Source organism: Hermetia illucens, chromosome 2 (assembly GCF_905115235.1).
Source record: "Hermetia illucens chromosome 2, iHerIll2.2.curated.20191125, whole genome shotgun sequence".
In the NCBI taxonomy this organism is placed as follows: Eukaryota; Metazoa; Arthropoda; class Insecta; order Diptera; family Stratiomyidae; genus Hermetia; species Hermetia illucens.
Genome location: NC_051850.1, coordinates 73,964,809 through 73,982,825, shown reverse-complemented (window position 1 = coordinate 73,982,825; position 18,017 = coordinate 73,964,809). Strand labels below are relative to the sequence as shown.

At 41.4% G+C, this 18,017-nt stretch overlaps 1 protein-coding gene across 1 annotated transcript in view; it reads left to right on the top strand.

The window, feature by feature from the left end:
• Positions 1–18,017, top strand: part of LOC119650101 (phosphatidylserine lipase ABHD16A) — a 123,693-nt gene that overhangs the window by 39,289 nt on the left and 66,387 nt on the right. Inside the window, exons 3-4 of the mRNA XM_038052621.1 lie at positions 11,605–11,912; positions 11,968–12,119. Coding sequence (XP_037908549.1) covers positions 11,605–11,912; positions 11,968–12,119 — 460 coding nt within the window. The remainder of the gene's footprint in view (positions 1–11,604; positions 11,913–11,967; positions 12,120–18,017) is intronic.

Here is an 18,017-nt window from a genome sequence, read left to right as displayed (position 1 = left end):
AGAACCTATAGTATTCAACCAAAAATTCTGAAAAAAAAGTGGTCCAACACAACGAAATCTAGGCCTTAAAATACATTCGGTTCCGATATCTGCAGAAATAAAGTGAATAATATTATATTTCTATTTTCTAGAAATTTACTCGGGAACCCCCCTTAAGTTCGTCCCAGAAATACAGAACAGGCATGCATTCTACAACTTGTATGACGTCATCATCAGATATCAATTCGTCAATACCACCACAAAGTGAGCTCAGATGAATGGGGGTCGTAAAGAAATATTTTGTTTTAGTTTCTTAATCATTTGTATATAAGATGCATAAGATGAACACAAAACATTTATACCCCCCCAATTGTTTAGTATTGCATTAGCATGATAGAAATGTCACTTTATAAAATATAAAGCAAAAAATGCAAATAATAAATGAAATTTCACTTATCAACACGAGCGCCGAAAACTAAGCCAAATGAAAACAAGTCGGGATACCGCAATCTAGACGCTTCGAGTATAAAGGTTTTGTATTCATCTTCTCTGAGAGACTTTCTATGGACGGTTTGCCACTCGTATACAGCTGGTCAGATCGGTCAGGTCGGTGTATCCATTCAGTCTGGCGACATCAAAAATTTGCTTCGAAGGAACAGGGTGCCTCCTGCCCTTCAAAATATCGACCAATTACTTATCTTCCTACCGTCTACAAAGTTTTCTCTTCAGTTCTCTGCGCGAATATCTCAAAACACCCTGATGGGCAAAAAGGATGCACAAAGGCCCCCGGGGCAAGCAGGTTTTCCACCAAAAACGAATTATCTCCACAGCCTACATCTTCTTTTCCTTCAGCCTTGGTCCTGTTCAGATTGGCTCTATCGAATGCCTGATCTGGGTGCAATCTCGAGGCTTTCAAATCCCCATCTAGCCACCGTTGTTTAGATCTGCATTTTGGTCATTTACTGTCAACTTCGATGTTTAAATCAATCTTGCCAAGTGAATTGTCGTTGGCACGAATTGCGTGACCATACCATCGAAGACGCCTCTCTCGTAACTTTTCCACGATCGGTGCAACCCCATAACGATCGCGGATATCCTCATTTCGGATGTGATCTACACGTGTGACGCCACTAGTAACATCTTCGTCTCCATTACCGCAAGACGCTGTTCATTGTCCCTTATAGTTGGCCAATACTCAGAACCATAGGGATCAACTGGACGGACATTGCGGTAAATTTTAGATTTCAGACGTTCGTTGATATGTCGATCACAAAGGACACCAGTTGTGGAACGCCACTTCATCCAGGTTGCGTTAATGCATGAAGCAATTTCATAACGCAGCTCTCCATTGGCTGATAGCGTTGCCCCGAGGTATTTCAATCGCTCAGTTCTGGGGAAATCACTGCCGCTGACAGTGATTGTGCCTGTTTCATGAGGATCGGTCGTCAAAAATTCAGTTTTGTTTAAATTCAATCTGACACCGTGTTGCATGAGGCAATCATTCCATTTTTGAACAAGTTGCTCGAGATCATTTTTGCTATCAAATGCTAGGAAAACATCATCTGCATAAAGCAGTGTGTAGGGCGCTGGACGTTGGATATCCCGTGTGATGGTGTCCATAATAAGAACAAAGAGGTGTAGTGAGAGGGTGCTTCCGTTATGAACACCAACAGAGACACGAAGCGGTTTTGATGCACTCACCATACTTCGAACTTTACTTTTCGGATCGTGGTAGAGCAATTGAACCCAGCGCACGAGTTCTTCTGACACGAAGCGTTGTCGTAAAGCATACCAGATGAGTTCGTGTGGTACACGGTCAAACGCTTTCTCTAGATCCAGAAATGCAATGTAAAGAGGGCGATGCTTCTCACGGTGTTTCTCCATGAGTAACGGCGCAGCGTGTATTGCGTCAGTAGTTCCGCAGTTCTTGACAAACCTGGCTTGATTCACTTCACTTCAACGAATTCGCGAATACGGTTGTCAAGAATACCTTCAAAAATCTTCATGGTATGGGAAAGTAACCGGATCGAACGGTAATTTGAACATTCTGCTGGACTACTTTTCTTTTTCCATATTGGAACAGTGGTACTTTCTTGTCAGTCAGATGGTCTTCTTCCTTCCTGAATAACCCGATTAAAGAATTCATTGAACCGCACTGTTGGGTCCCAGCTGTTCGCTTTCCAGACCTCAGATGCGATGTCGTCAGGTCCTGTGGCTTTTATTGCCTCCTCGATTTCAGTTGCGCTGACAGTTAAGCGCTTGAGTGTTCGTGTCGTGGAGACTTAATCCTACGGTCCTCTTCAGACACGGATTGATTTTGTGACCACATTCAGAGCCCCGCTGAGACAAGCAACAACGGTACCAGTCTATACCAAGTGCATGGCTTAGCATTCATACTGGTGAATGCAAGAATTACCTAAATCTCTATCGAACTAAAGAGTACGGCACCCGTGTTGAAACGCAACACCACGCCGAGGTCCGAAGGTCTATTCTCGCTTAAGCACAACCACCATGAAACTCCCACTAGGGGGGCCAACCGCAAACAACCGAGCTGTACTCACATACAACGGGAGTTCACCCGAAGTATGAGAGTCCAGGGGCTATCCCGGTTCCCATGGTACCAGTATACCCCTGGTAAGGTTTCGTGACCAATTTGCCACTTCAGATGAGTCCCCGTGCAGACTCGGGCCTGATCGCCCTAATTAGGCCTTTGGAGTATTCGCCTACTGAATCACGGCCGGCAAACCAAAGTGAGTACAGCGTCTCCCGGTGCCACCACTATGGAGGTTATCCTGGGCCACTTGGTTTTGGTTTGGCCGACAGGGTTGCCGCCCCGTGTTCCTCACCGCCACCTCTGAGCACCAGTTGCGCTGACAGGTGGAACTGGTCCAACTGGAGCAAATTCTTCAGTTGAAATCTGCTCGAAGTATTCTCGCCATCTATCCGTTGCGGCTCGACGGTTGGTAAGCAAAGTACCGTTCTTGTCATTAACGCAACAGAAGTGTTCGATGTCCTGCGTGTCATCGTCGTGTCGTCCTCTCTCGCTATCCCGAGTGTCCAATTTATCGTAAAGATTTTTGAAATGGTTCGCTCGGGTGACAGCGACCGCTTTCTTTGCTACACGGTTGGCATTCTTATAAATTTGCCAATTAGCAGGCGTTTTTTATCGAGAAATTTGTGATAGAGGCGTTTCTTTTCACGGACCTTCATTTCAACATCATCATTCCAAAGCCAAGTACCTCGGTTGATGTACCGCTTACCCGGCTTGGTGACCCCGAGGCTGCTTTGTAGCTCGTGTCTTTCATTTGGCTCCATGATTCTTCCACATTCGTAATGGTCGGCAATCGTATGAGTGAGATCGTTTCTTCTACATCGATAGCCTTTTACTCCATATCACATTCGTGGTAACTGCAAGTAGAGGGAATCTTCCAAAGATACTCCGCTCCTTGGTAGACATCACCATCTAGTTGAACAGGGATATCGGTATACAGTTGGATTTGGAAAAATGTCGCATAAAAATAATTATTCGGGGAAAACACACCGACAACGAAAGATACAGGCACAATAACATCCAAATTGAGGCTTTGGATTCGGACGACGTCTATTGCAAGCGACCACACCTGCTGTGGCAATAGTTAAATCAAAATGGCGGGGGGAATTTGAACGGCATCTGGATCTTGTGTTTAAAACTAAGCTGTTCACAAATAATAAAATCGTGGCAATCAACACGTTCACTATTTCCATCCTTTTATGCACTTTCTGTGTGATACAGTGGGTAATACTGATTTAGAATCTGTGAATATATGGCTAAGGGTAGTTCTTGCAAAAAACAACATGCACAATAGAGCTGCCGAAAAAATGAGGATCGCTATCACACTTCATCTGGAAGGAAGGGAGGTTCTTGATTTAAAATCATTGCACTACAATCAAGTGCAATCTCTTCGTGAGTTTTCTCTTTGAGAAACAATCCTTTAGTCAAATACACTAGGATACCGTCATGGCAGATAATAAAATATCTCCTTTGAACTTGAGAAGCAGAGAATGGGATCCCATGTCGAATGTTAATTCAATCCAACAGAAAATCGACATGCGGAAAGAGAAACTCATTCACGGTGGTTGTATCAAAAAATTGTTGTTGTAAGACATTGACATTGAAGCCTCCAACAAATGGTTTACTAGCAGTGTACTATTCTATGCTTTGCTCGCAACAAAAACCTACAAACGGTATTTTCTTCACAACTCCTCAATCACCAATTCCAGTTGTAGGTTATGCAACTGTGAAGAGCCGACCATCCAGCACATAACATCTGCAGGATGTTGAGAAATACCGAGTACACCAGTCGATATAACTCCGTCTGCTAGATTCTCTATTAAAACTTTTTGTTGAAGTATAACTTAGTGGTAACCTAAAATCCGTATTATAAGTACGCCAAACTCCTGTCGGATCACATTATTTCCACCGATCACAGTGTTAATCACAGCGTATTTAATAATTGAAAAACAGCACGAAAAAATCCGGAACTACGACCCTACAAAATATTGAAGTAATCCCAGTCGTACTTTCAACGACGAGATTAGTCCCGCATAATTTATGTAAAACGCTGAAAACACTTAATCTTAGGGCTGGACTATACATGAAGATGCAAAAAGGGGTCATTCTTGCAACCTGTGCTATAATCCGAAGAGTTATGTCCGGTAGTCGTCTGGCCTTGTGGACTCCAGTCTTAATTCGCACTGTCGATTTAAAATCTAAAGTATGTCTCTATAGATTAGAATCACTACTTGAAGTGTTTGCGACAATCGGGATGAGCAATATATTTTCGCATGGTCGCACACACTTTGCGTTGAAAGGCATCATAACTCTGATGCGGACCTTTGGATGTTGCCTTCAGCCCAACTTTACGTTGGTCGCGCCACGATCCGGTTGGGCGATAAGAGGGTTCGTGGGTTTTTTTTAACTATATGGGTATATCCGTTTGAGATCTATTGATCCTGAAAATGTTTACGGGTCGCCATGAACATTTGTATTTATTTATATGTATTTTTAAATGGAGAAGGTTTTTATACCACATAGGTTGCTCAACCGATAGAAAATGTTTTGATTCTATTCACTTAGAGCACAAGGCTATCATACGGATGGTCGCGGTTCAAATCTCACTGGTGGCAGTGGGATTTGTATCGTGATTTGACGTCGGATACCAGTCGACATTGCCTCCAACAGGGTACTGTAATCCTGTAGTGTACCGTAAATGTCTTGAATGAAGTGCTCTAACACACTTCAAGGCCCTCATCTAATATAGATTGGTCTGTAAAAATTTATTATTATTCACGTTGTTGTAGTCATAACTAGATGGCATTGCAATTTATACACTTTCGGCTGGTCTTGACGTTGTTGGGTGGAAGGTTGATGGCAATACGATCAGGTGGCATTTGGGTGACCTGTGACACTGTTGTGGCAGCAGGCTTTAGAATATTGTTCTTCCTGCTGCGACTTGTTATAGAACACTCTAATAGCTCTCATCATATTTTTTATGGCTTGGTGCACGTTGTGCGTGTCTTTGATTAACTCGGAAAGTCCATCTATTTTTGCACTAAGCTGTGTGAATGGTAACTCCTCCGGATCAGAACTCTATGCTCGATGAGTCCCAACCGGATTACTCTTTTTGAATAGTGTTTCAACTTTGGCATTCATCGACTTTCCCTTTGGCATTGGAGGATATCGACGAGCTTCTCTCCAATGGGTCCATATCTTAGTCTTTGAATACCTCCTGCTTCCGCTCCTCTGTTGTTATCGTTTTTGTCGTCCAGCGATCTGCTTTCAAAACCGGTACTTTACCGCGAACGTGCTCGGTATCGCCATTTTGTTTTATCAAGGGCCTGGTCTGAATGCAATCGCGAGGGTTTCAAATCCCCATATAGCATATCAAGCCACCCCTGTTTCGGCCGGCCTTTAGATCACTTACCATCGGCTTAGATGTTCAGATCAATCTTGACAAGTGAATTCTCGTTAGCGTGAATTACAGTACCATGCCATCGTAGACGCAATTTGTACGCAATCGGTATATCCTTATTTCGCATGTGACCAAAGCGTGTCGTGCCACTAGTTCAATGCAACATCTTCGTCTCCATTACCGCGATTCGCCGTTCATTGTCTTTTATAACTGGCCAACACTCAGAACCATAGAGGGCGACAGGGCGGAGGGTCATCAGAATGCTGGCTTTCTCCAACTTGAGCGGAAATTCCTAAGATATAAGCTTGACGTTCTGGGACTAAGCGAATTAAAAGGGTGGGACTCTGGAGAATACTCCTCTCCTTCTTGCCACACTAATAGCAATTAGCTTTTGTACTCTGGAAAGTCAAATGTCGGCTTGCTTATGACGGCTATCGCAAGGTACGTTGACAGATTTCTAACTGCAAGATTCCGGTCCAGGTTAGGGAGCATCACAATTGTTCAATACAATGCACCAACGAAGACTTCCGATGGAATGGAGAAGAATGCTTCGTCAAATAATTACACACAATTCAGGGAAGGCTTCCTAAAAGTGATATTGTGATCGTGATAGGTGATCTGAATGCGAAGGTGGGCACACTTTGCTCGGACATGTAATGGGGAAACGCAATATTGGCGACCGTAACGATACTGGCGGGTGGTTTGTAGATTTCTGCAACTTCCATCATCTCGGCTGTCATTGAAAATACTGTATCCTCGGGTGATACGCAGGTGATCGGTTTCGCCTTGAAGGGGCGTCATAATACCTGGTTGACTGCAGAACAGTGAAAGCGGATCGATGAACGGAGGGGTTTGAAACCTCTATTGACCGCTACGAGTGATAGCGGGAGTGACGTGCTCAAACTCCGATATCGAGTGAAATCCCGGGGAATTCAACGTAGTTTGTGACAAAAGGGAATTTGCTATGTCATTCGTCAGAGAAGCGGAGGATGTCGCAGAATGCAATGATTTCACAAGTGTATACCGCATCTGGAAAGAGCTGGCATGAGTTCGCAAATCTTCCGATGGTTCTGTAAAGGACGTTAAAGGACGACTACTCATCAGTTCACCACGGTTCTTAACGGTGTCATATCCGGTGGGGGGATCCTCCAAGCAGGAAAGAAATCTTATCGGCCATCGATGTACTTAAACGTAGTAAAGTCGCTGGGGTTAACTATCTCCCCATAGAGTTATTTATCGTTGTACGTGCAGTTACTGCAAACCTGATTTTTGAACTCGTATGGAAATCTTAAGAATCTAGATATCTTAGATCCCAGAGGTTTGTAGAGGCTAATGATGGTTAAGATTGCAAAGCAGGGCACCCGTTTTGAATGTAATAATTGAAGGAGTATCTGCGTGCTCCCTGCTGGTGCAAAGGTAATGGCTAAAATAATCCTGCAACACAACAAAGAACATTTCGAACGCTTAATCGACATCGATCAGGCTGGTTTCCGCTCCGAATACTTCTGCAAAAAAGTGTGCGGAATTTAGATCTTCGCTGCCTGCTTTTCATTGATTTCGAGAAAGCTCTCAGTAGCACAGTACACAGGAGAGGCCTTCTGGGGAAACTAATAGCCATCATCAACATATGGTGGCGCGAAAGGTCACGTGCTGCACCGGGGTAAAATCTCAAAGGATTTTGAAGTCCAAAACGGAGTGCGCTAGGGTTGCATCCTGTCACCGATGTTATTTTTTCTTGTTATCGGTGATGTTCTTCATACTTTCTTGTCCGGAGGAATTCAATTAACGATCACATCTTTCCTCAAACACCTCGACTACACTGATGACATCTATTTATCTCTCACGGGGTCTTGGATTTTGGCCAAATGACTTTGGATTTGGGAGTAGATACAAGTAGAATTGTACTGAAGGTAAACACCAACAAAACCAAGGTTCCTTGACGGGTTATCGCACTTTCCTTATCTGCGTTAATGTACAGAGCATCGAAAGCGTCGATCATTTTGTATATCTAGGAAGCGTAGCTTCTGCGGACGGTAGCACCGAGCTGGATGTCGTGAAATCCACTCTCCCAAAATGACCGACGAGTGAAGCACCCCAAGTGCACTTCGCAGAGAACCATTGGAAAAAAATGCAAGTGTCTTGGGAAATTATGTGGAGGAGCTTCTGATAACCGCGAGCGATGATGTGGTTAACGCGCTGTATCCCACCAAGGGGTAAATGGCAATCATATTATTAAAGCTCCCGGTTACATCCCGTCAAGTAAGACAAATTTTGTACGAAAATGAGAATTTGATTTTCAAGAAGAGACCAGAAAAAACAATTCTTGATCAATGAATTTCATTAGAAAGTGCCAAGCATTGAAGGAAAACTAATGTAAAAGACTTTCCTGTGATGAAAAAAAATTATTTAGATGAGCCAGATGGCTTTCAGCTCTACTGACACGCCAAACGTCTTCGAGATGAAATTAGAATGAGTCGGGTATCAGACTAACGCCGAGAATAAGATTGGTCGGGTTCCAATAAAAATAAATTTGAGAAAGTATTGTAAATTGATTGAACGCGCAGAAGAATTATGCGGCGAGGATTTTATTTTTCAGTAAGACAATGCGGTAATCCATATTTCGAAAAAAGTCAAAGAATCCTTTGAAGAAACAAAAAAATACAAATACTTGAGTGGTCGCCAAGCAACCTATCTTTAAACGTCACTTTTACACAAATGGAAGGCAATATAACAATCCTTTGGACCCCAGTAAAGAAGAATGGGATCTCATATCGTAAAGTGAATTCAAACAGTTTATTGACTGCAAGCCCAATTGCATATTTGAAGTAATATTTAATCATTTGTTTTGTGTAAAACAAAACCTTATTAAAATGGAGTCTGTCTGTCTGTCACACGCACTTTTCCCCAAAACTGCTAAACCGGACCGAACGAAATTTGGTGGACAGATGGAAATTATGAAATCCCACGCATACAACGTGTGGCATAAATTTAGGTGGAGTTTAAAGGGGGGCCTCCCATATATGCAAAGGAGGTATTCAAAAAAATTTTTCACCACATATAGTCGTCATAGTCAAAATGTACGCACTTAAAGTGAGACTGGACTCATTTTCGGATACTATCCAACCTAAAAATCAGGGTGATACGCTTAGATGAAATCTAGGCCTCAAAATATGTCCCATTCCGATATCTGCTCAAATCTACTTACTATCAGTATATTACTAACTTTCAGAAATTTACTGGAAAACTTATCAATTTCGTGCGAATTAACAGCATCCTAAGCCATACAAATAAGGTGCTGACGTCATAATTAACGAGAATAATTGACATTCGAGTGAAGTATTAAAATTCCATTCAAGAAGAATCTAGTTCTCCCCAGCCTTTTTTAAGGTTTTGTTTGCAAAACAAAACCTTATTAAACTCGGTTCAATGTCTGTCTGTCTGTCTGTCTATCTGTCTGTCACAGGCACTTTTCTCAGAAACGGCCAAACCGATTGACACGAAATTTGGTGAGAAGGTGGGACCTGTGGACCCCCAGGCATGCAGTGATTGATATCCTACGTTGAGATTTAGGGGGGGTCCCCATACATGTAAAAGGGGGGTGTACAAATTTTTTTTCACCAAATATACTCATGTGGGGTATCAAATGAAAGATCTCAATTAGTACTTTTCGAAGCCGGTCTTAGTTTTAAGATTTGTTAAAAAGGCGGGGAGTGGGAGGGGTGGAAACTGATGATTTCTTTAACGGAGCCATTCGCAGAAACTGCCCAACCGAAAAATCTGAAAAAAATCATGAAGCTACCTCTATGGTGCCCAGGCCTCAAAATACTCTCCATATCCATATCTGTTCAAATTAAGTTAATAATAGTATATTACCATATTTTTGGGAAAATTGAGTAAAACCCCCCTTAAGTTTATCTCAGAGTTATAAAGTTGGTAGTAGTATAAAATATAATATGAAGCATATTTTCTCCAAGTTTGATTAAAATCACACTATTACTAACAAAGTTACAGTAGCTCAAAGTTGACTCTCCCCTGTAAATTTACTGCAACAAAATATCAATATCACATTGAAGTGGGTAGTCAGACATGCTAAATGCAAATATATAACGGGTTACGTACAAATGAAATAGTTCTACACTTAAATATACTCACAGAAGAAGCAAACAAAGCCTTTCATACCTGAAGCGCCCAGCTTCCGGTTTCCCGACTTGTTTTATATTTGATGTAGGTTACATTCTTGGCATTTGTTAATAATATTAAACTCAGAGCGTGAAGCGTATGAGGTTGACTATTTCCATAAACTGATTTATTTAAATCGCTTTCTAAAAATAGAGGCAATGGAATTTTTAGCTATGTGACAAGGAGCTGCCGTGCACTTGTCGCTCCTCACATCTTTTTCTTCAGCCTTTGTCCCGTTCACAAGCGGGCTCGATTCGTCGTGATCGGTTTCGTCATTTTATTTTATCAAATGCCTGATTAGGATGTAATCGCGAGGACTTTAAATCCCCATCCAGTGCATCAAGCCACCGTTGTTTCGGCCGGGTTTTTGGTTGCTTTCCATTGACTTCGATCTTCATACCAATATTGGTAAGTGTATTCTCGTTAGCGTGAATTACGTGCCCACACCATCGAAAACGCTTCTCTCACCGTTTTTCCACGATCGATGCAAACCCGTATCGATCGCAGATATTCTCATTTCAGACGTGATCAAAACGTGTCACGCCACCAGCGCATTGCAACATCTTCGTCCCCATTACCGCAAGATGCCGTTAATTGTCGTTTATAGTCGGCTAACACTTAAAACTATAGAGAGCGGCAGACGCACGACATTGCTGTAAATTTTAAATTTGGGACGTGCGCTGATAAGTCGATCACAAAGAAGGCCAGTTGTGGAATGCCACTTCATCCAGGTTGCGTTAATGCGTGAAGCAATTTCATCACGCAGTTTTCCATTGGCTGATAGCATTGACTCGAGATATTTAAATCGCTGAGTTCTGACAATGGCAGTAACCTGCCCCTCGAGATATTTAAATCGCTCAGTTGTGGTAATGGCAGTTACCTGCCCAGAAGTGAGCGATTTTAATATCTCGGGTCAATGCTATCATCCAATTGAAAACTACGTTATGCTCTTCACATAGGGAAACACAAAACCTTTTATGTCTGAAGCGTCAAGCTTCCGGTTTCCCGACTTGTTTCTATTTTCAAAATGGTTTTGAGTTTTACTCCGTAAGAATCGCCGTATACCACGTTTGTAAAAAATATGAAATTAAAAAAACAGTCAAATTTTTTTACAATTCAATCAAAATTTTGGCTGAGTTTACGTGAATTTACACCGTTATATGTATGGTATGTAGTTGCGATGAAAGGTTTTCGAGGCGAGTTTTCCCATCAATGGAGGGTGCCTTATTTGATAAATGAACGCTTTGAGATTTGCTTAATAGCGTTTTTATCAACAAGTTTAAATATGATTTACTGATGTATACATGTATTGAAAATAAAACGTACAAACCAAATGAAATTATAAAAAAAAAATTATAATGAAAGATGCGGCGGAAAAGGCAAGAAGAACTTACACGAGTGCTTAGTTGAAAGTTATCATATATGATTGATTTCTTATCACTGAGAAACATATTGTATATTAACCATTATGTAAATATTATTTTTTTTATTCCAGTTATCTTTAATGTGGAACATTGGATATTACACTTCACCGATAATATTAACGTTCCTGGTCCGTCGTGGTTATTTTGCTGTTGAATCAATGCTGTCTTTAGTCAAGTTTGCTGCTGGAATAGGAGTGCTTCTCATGATATCGTTATGCATGAGAGGAATCGGACGGTCAAAATCAGATTCTTATGTTAACTTCATGAAAGTCTTTAATAAATATGGTAGCATGCCCTGTGCTGAAACTAGAAGAGCGTTAGCGTTATTCGATTTTGATTTTAGAAGCTGGCCCATCGATTTCGAAATTAGTCAAGCAAGGCAAGTAGAAAAATATGATACAAAAAATGTATTTATTAACATTCTTTTATTTCAGGAATAGTAAAACTATTTTCCAAAAATTGAGCCGGATGAAATTCCTTTTAAAATCAGCACTACCATGTCAAGTGGCTGCATACTTTGCCGTCCAAACGTTTGGTATCAGAATGATTTATCCTGGTTGCGTGAAGCTTATTCAGGTTTTCATTGGTAAGGTTTTTCAAAAATAATTACAAACTCAGAGATAAATGTCAAGGAAAATTTAATTAATTTTCTTTTCGGGTATGGTTTTATTTCCGATATTGATCCGATTGATTGCGTGAAAGAGGTCTCGTTCTCAGAACCTATTCAACCGAAAAATCTGAAAGAAATCACAGTGATGCATTTATACGAAATCTAGGCCTCAAAATATATTCCATTCCTATTTCTGCACAAATAAAGTTAATAATAGCATATTACCGATCCAACAATTATTTACAAAATTATGGAAGGTCATCGTTTTATGTGTGATTTTTTTTTTCATTGCATTTTCTATCAGATTTGTGATCATGTGCTCCTCTTGAATTGTGAAATGTTTTTCATGGAAACCGAACTGGTGATTCGTTTCAGTCTCTTAAGGAGAAGCCTAATGACTTAACGGTAGTGGGGAATAGCGATATTGGCCGATACGATTCGATTTTACTTGGCTCCTTTCCTGGTTTAGGGACCATTATAACTTGGGCCACTTTCCATTGTCGAGGAACGTACATGTGAATTGAATGTGCTTTTTTTTCCCCAGAATGGGGTCATGTGGGGTATCAAATGAAAGGGCTCAAGTAGTAATGTTCGAAACTGGCCCCACATTAGATATCGGGTGAAACGTAAGGGAGGGCTCAAAATATGACCCCCAAAAATTGTAACCGGTCTCGTTCTCAGAACCTATCCAACCGGAAAATCTGAAAAATCACAGCGGTGTATCTAAACGAAGTCTAGGCCTCAAAATACATCCCGTTCCGATATCTGCATGAATAAAATCAATAATAATATATTAGCATATTTTAGAAATTTAGCTGAAAACCCCTTTAAATTCATGCTAGAACTATAAAATGTTGCATAAAGGACGACATAAGGCACAATTTGGGTAACTATTACTAACAAAATTATAGAGGGTGAAACTTTGCCATTTATTGTGAATTTTGTGCATTTGTGCATTCTACAACATTTATGACGTCATCATCCCATATCAATTCGTCAATACCACACCAAGTGAGCTCACATGAATGGGGGGTCGCAAAGTAATATTTTATTTTAAGTTTTTGGGTCATTTGTATATCAATATTAATTACTCCAGACAGACATGTATGTAGGTTTATATACGAGCTAATGACGTTCCCGGCTATTTAATCAAGATAGATATATTAGTACATTAAACCAGCGGTATTCAATATACATACTATATATGTACAATGTATACTTTTGTGCATGAAGTAAACCGGGAACATAAATACGAACAATTTATATATGCATGGATATTCACAGTATTCGGTAATAGGCAGTTTGTTTGTTTAGGGTGAGAATAATATCTGTCTGTAATATGTACGCATATTAGGAATATATTGAATTTGTGACTATATACCTATGAATGGAAAAATGTGCGTAGAAGTTTCTCACATAAGATGAACATAAAACTTTTATATCCGAAGCGCGAGCTTCCGGTATTCCGACTTGTTTATGGTTGGCCACCACTTAGAACCACAGATTGCGACAGGACGGACGACATTGCGGTAAATTTTAGACTTGAGACGTTCGTTGATACATCGATTACAAAGAACACCAGTTTTGGAACGCCACTTAATCCAGGTTATTAACGCAACTTGTGAAGCAAATTCATAACGCAGTTCTGCATTGACCTGAGATGTTTAAGTCGCTCAGTTCTGGGCAGGTCACTGCAGCTGACAGTGATTGTGTCCGTTTCATGCTGATCCCCATGTCAAACACTCAGTTTTATTCAGATTTAATCTGAGGTAGTGTTGCATGAGGCGAATATTCCATTTTTGGACAAGTCGCTCGAGATCATTTTCGCTATACTCCACATCCATATCTTGTCAAGTAAAGCTAAGAATGGTATATTACTATGTTGTTTTGGGAAAATGATTAGTAATCCCCTTAAGTTTGTCCTAGAGTCACATACCAAAAAAAGAAATATGACATTCCCAAGCTTAATCAAAATTCTACAATTACTGATAAAATTATGGAAGCTTAAACTGCCCTTTTCTTGTAAATTTAATACTAAATGTCAATATTACATTAAAGTGTGTAATTTGACATGCTAAATATACATATACATTACGGGCTACGTGTAAATAAGATAGTTCTGCCCTCTAATATACTTACTGAAGAAATAAACAAAACATTTTAAGCCGGTTTTCGGCTTGTTTAAGACTAGATTGGAGCGAAAAGTATATTGAAGAGATTTTTACATCTTGATTAAATAGTTATACATTAATAGTAGAAACTGCGAGGTTTTGTCTTCAATTTTTTTTAACAAAGATTGTAGTTCGCCGATTGGTTTACGGACTGGGATGTATTGTATGATATGAGCATAAGCACGGATTTTAGCGTTTGTGGTCCCCGTAAGGTAGCTATTCGAGATAAGATGTTTATATTTTCAGTATTAAGGAAGATTTCTAACTTTTCTTAAGTGCTGTTGCAGTCCATTTGCATTTCAGACTATGATTTTCAGAACACTTATTGTTTGGTTTTTAAGATTTTGTGTGAAAAAATCAGAATCGATTCGATGTTTGTCTGCCTGTCACGCCCCATTTTGTTCGGAAATGGCTGAACGGATTGTCACGAAATTCGGTGAAAACGTGTTGTCTCTGAATCCCTTACATATAGCAAGTGGCGCCATTTTATGTTGAGTTCAAGAGTGGGGGTAGTAATTAGTAATTTTCAAAACTGATGCCACATTTGATATCGGGTGAAACATTGGATAGTGAGGGTTCAAAATATGACCCCCAAAAATTGGAATAGGTCTCGTTCTCAGGATCCATCCAATCGAAAAATCTGAAAAAGTCACAGTGGTGTATCTAAACGAAATCTAGGCCTCAAAATACATCCCGTTCCGAAATCTGAACAAATTAAAAAAATTGCCGCAAACGCCCATTAAATTCATGCTAGAAGTACAAAACTTGGCATAATCCTAGGAATAACATAAGGCATAACTTTAGGAAGTTCGAAGGAAATTCAACTATTATTAAGAAATTTATAGAGGATGAAACTTTTAACTTTTCCAATTTATGGGAATTTCGTGCATTCTAAAACGTTATAACGTAATCATAACAAATGGAGCTCATATGAATCAGAAATGGCAGGGAAATATTTTGTTTTAGTTTTTTAATCATTTTTATATCAACATCAATTACTCGATTCAAAAATGTATATATTTATATGTATATGCTACTGAAGCTTTGGGGTAGTACGTAATTCAGATAGATATATTTGTATATGGAATCAGCAGTATTCAATATACGTACTGTATATGTACATATGTATTCTTTTGTGCACGAAGTAAATCGGAAATATGTGTACGATCAAAGTATAGTAATCGGTAGTTGGCAATGTTTGCTTATTTAGGGTGAACTGTAATGTGTACGTATAATTTGTAATTTAAAAAAAATATGAAGGAATATTTTGGGTTTTTAGTCATTTACGAATGGAAAACTGTTCGTAGTTTCTTACACACCTCCTTTGTATATATACATATATTCCAAGTCTATGCTGCCCCTGGTTTATTCTATTCTTTCTCTTTCATAGAATTCTTACTTTCCTGATGGCGTTGCTATACGTCGTTTTCGCACCTCCGTTCTCATTGTGACTGGGGTGCTGTTCGACCAGGGTGTGTTCTTTGATGACTTACATGGCTTAGTTGCACAGCTGGCCTCATATGCGTTGATGACCATGAAGTGTTCCACCACTATTTCTAGCTCTATTTCGCTTCTGATATTACCGCTCATCTGCGTGCAGTTTAGTGGTGATAAAATGTTACACCCCCTCTTTCATATATTGGGGCACTCCTTAAACCAAATGCAAAATTATGCCACCCGTTGTATGTAAAAGGATTTACAGACCACACGTTCTCACCAAACCGACAGATTGACATTGAATCGATTTTAATAAGTTTTTGTTTCCCACAATGTAATGTATCTAATTTGTTTTGTCTTATCCCTTTCTAAACCGTCGCAGGTCCAACTTGAGGCGTGCAGTCACTACGGAGTCTGCAACACTCGTTAGTTGCATTTGATTCCACGTTAAAAATTTTCCGCTTTTCACGACCACTTTGGACCTGCGTGCTACCAGAAGACATTTTTTTTTTTTGGGAGTAGGGTAGGTGAATGCGTTTACGCACAGAGTGTTAGACTCCCGCAACAGCACGCTGGCGGACTACCAACTAAACACCTCCCTGTCATCAGAGAAATAGCCTGGAACCGTTTGACACATTAGTTCGGGCTAGCCCTCCCGCTCTCCCGGCTTTGGGAATTCCTTTCACCAACGGGAGGGGAGGGGAGGAAGGGAGTTGTTAGTTCAGGGAACCCCTTACCGTCCAATCCCTCTGCCGGTCGAGTTCAATCTTTTCCGTAGTAAGAAGAGCCCGAACATAATGCGCAATACGATCCCAGCTGCCAGCGCTCTTCAGCATCTCTCTGACAATGTTGTCTGGAGAGAGCTCCCCTGTGTCTGCATAAAGCTGCTGGCGGAGGCCGTCCCTCCTCTCGCAAGAGAAAAATGTGTGTTCAGCGTCATCCGCCACTCTATTGCAGAACACACAATCAGGAGATCGCGCCTTCCCAACCCTGTGCAGATAAGACTGAAAACCTCCATGCCCACTTAGAAGTTGGGTAAGGAAGTAATCAATCTCACCGTGCTTTCTGTTCAACCATGGGTCTAATTTGTCGATTAGCCGCGCAGTCCACTTGCCCCTTGGCTCATTTTGCCAAGAAAGTTGCCACTCGTTAAGGGTGCGTGCAACCACTTCTCTTAAGTTTTCGTCCTTACGGCGATAGATAGCTTTGCGCTCCTTGGCAAGGAGGGCAACGGGGATCACTCCCGCAATCACCATCACAGCCGGTTCGGAAACGGTGCGATAAGCAGACGCCACTCACAAAGCTCCCCGCCTCGGCAATTGAGCGAGGCGTTTACAATGCACCTCCTTGTCAAGGGCATCAGCCCATACCTCCGCACCATAGAGAAGAACGGACTGCGTTGCTCCCATGAGGAGACGTCTCCTAGTTGATATAGGGTCGCCCACATTCGCCATTAGCCGACTCAAGGCCGCGACTCCTGCTGCAGCCCTGTCCGCGGCTACTTTGATTTGCTCGAAGAAGCTCATCTTCGAGTCGAGCATTAAACCAAGGTATTTAATCGCTGGTTTTGACTCTATGGTCAACTCGCCGATCGATATGGGACGCAAGGTCGGGATTCTCCTTCTGGTCAGGATGACTACTTCGGTTTTTTCCAGCGCAAGGTTGAAACAGTGAGCAGTCATCCATCCGCTTACCCGTCGCATCAATATGCCAAGTCTGCTTTGCGCCTGTTCAACAGTGCGTCCGGCAACAAGTGCCGCAACGTCGTCTGCATAACTGACCAGGCGCGACTCTTCGGGCATATCGAGTCTCAGCAGACTATCGTAGGAAGCGTTCCAGAGGTCCGGCCCTAGGATGGATCCCTGCGCTACTCCCGACGTGATTTCCATCCTCCTCTGGCCCTCTAACGTCTCATAGAAGAGGGAGCGATCTTTCAGATAATCCCTCAATATCCGCAAGAAATAGCTTTGCACGTGAAAGGAGTTCTCTAGTGTGCCTAGCATATCTGTCCATCTTACGGAATTGAAGGCATTTCTGACATCAAGCGTTATGAGGAGCACTATCCGTCGAGCTCGGCGGCTGTGTGTCCCGGCCCGATTAAACGCATCTACGACCTCCATAACAGCATCCACTGTAGATTTCCCTGTTCTAAACCCGAACTGCCTTGCGGATAAGTTCCCGGCAGCACGGATCGGCCCGATTAAACGCATCTACGACCTCCATAACAGCATCCACTGTAGATTTCCCTGTTCTAAACCCGAACTGC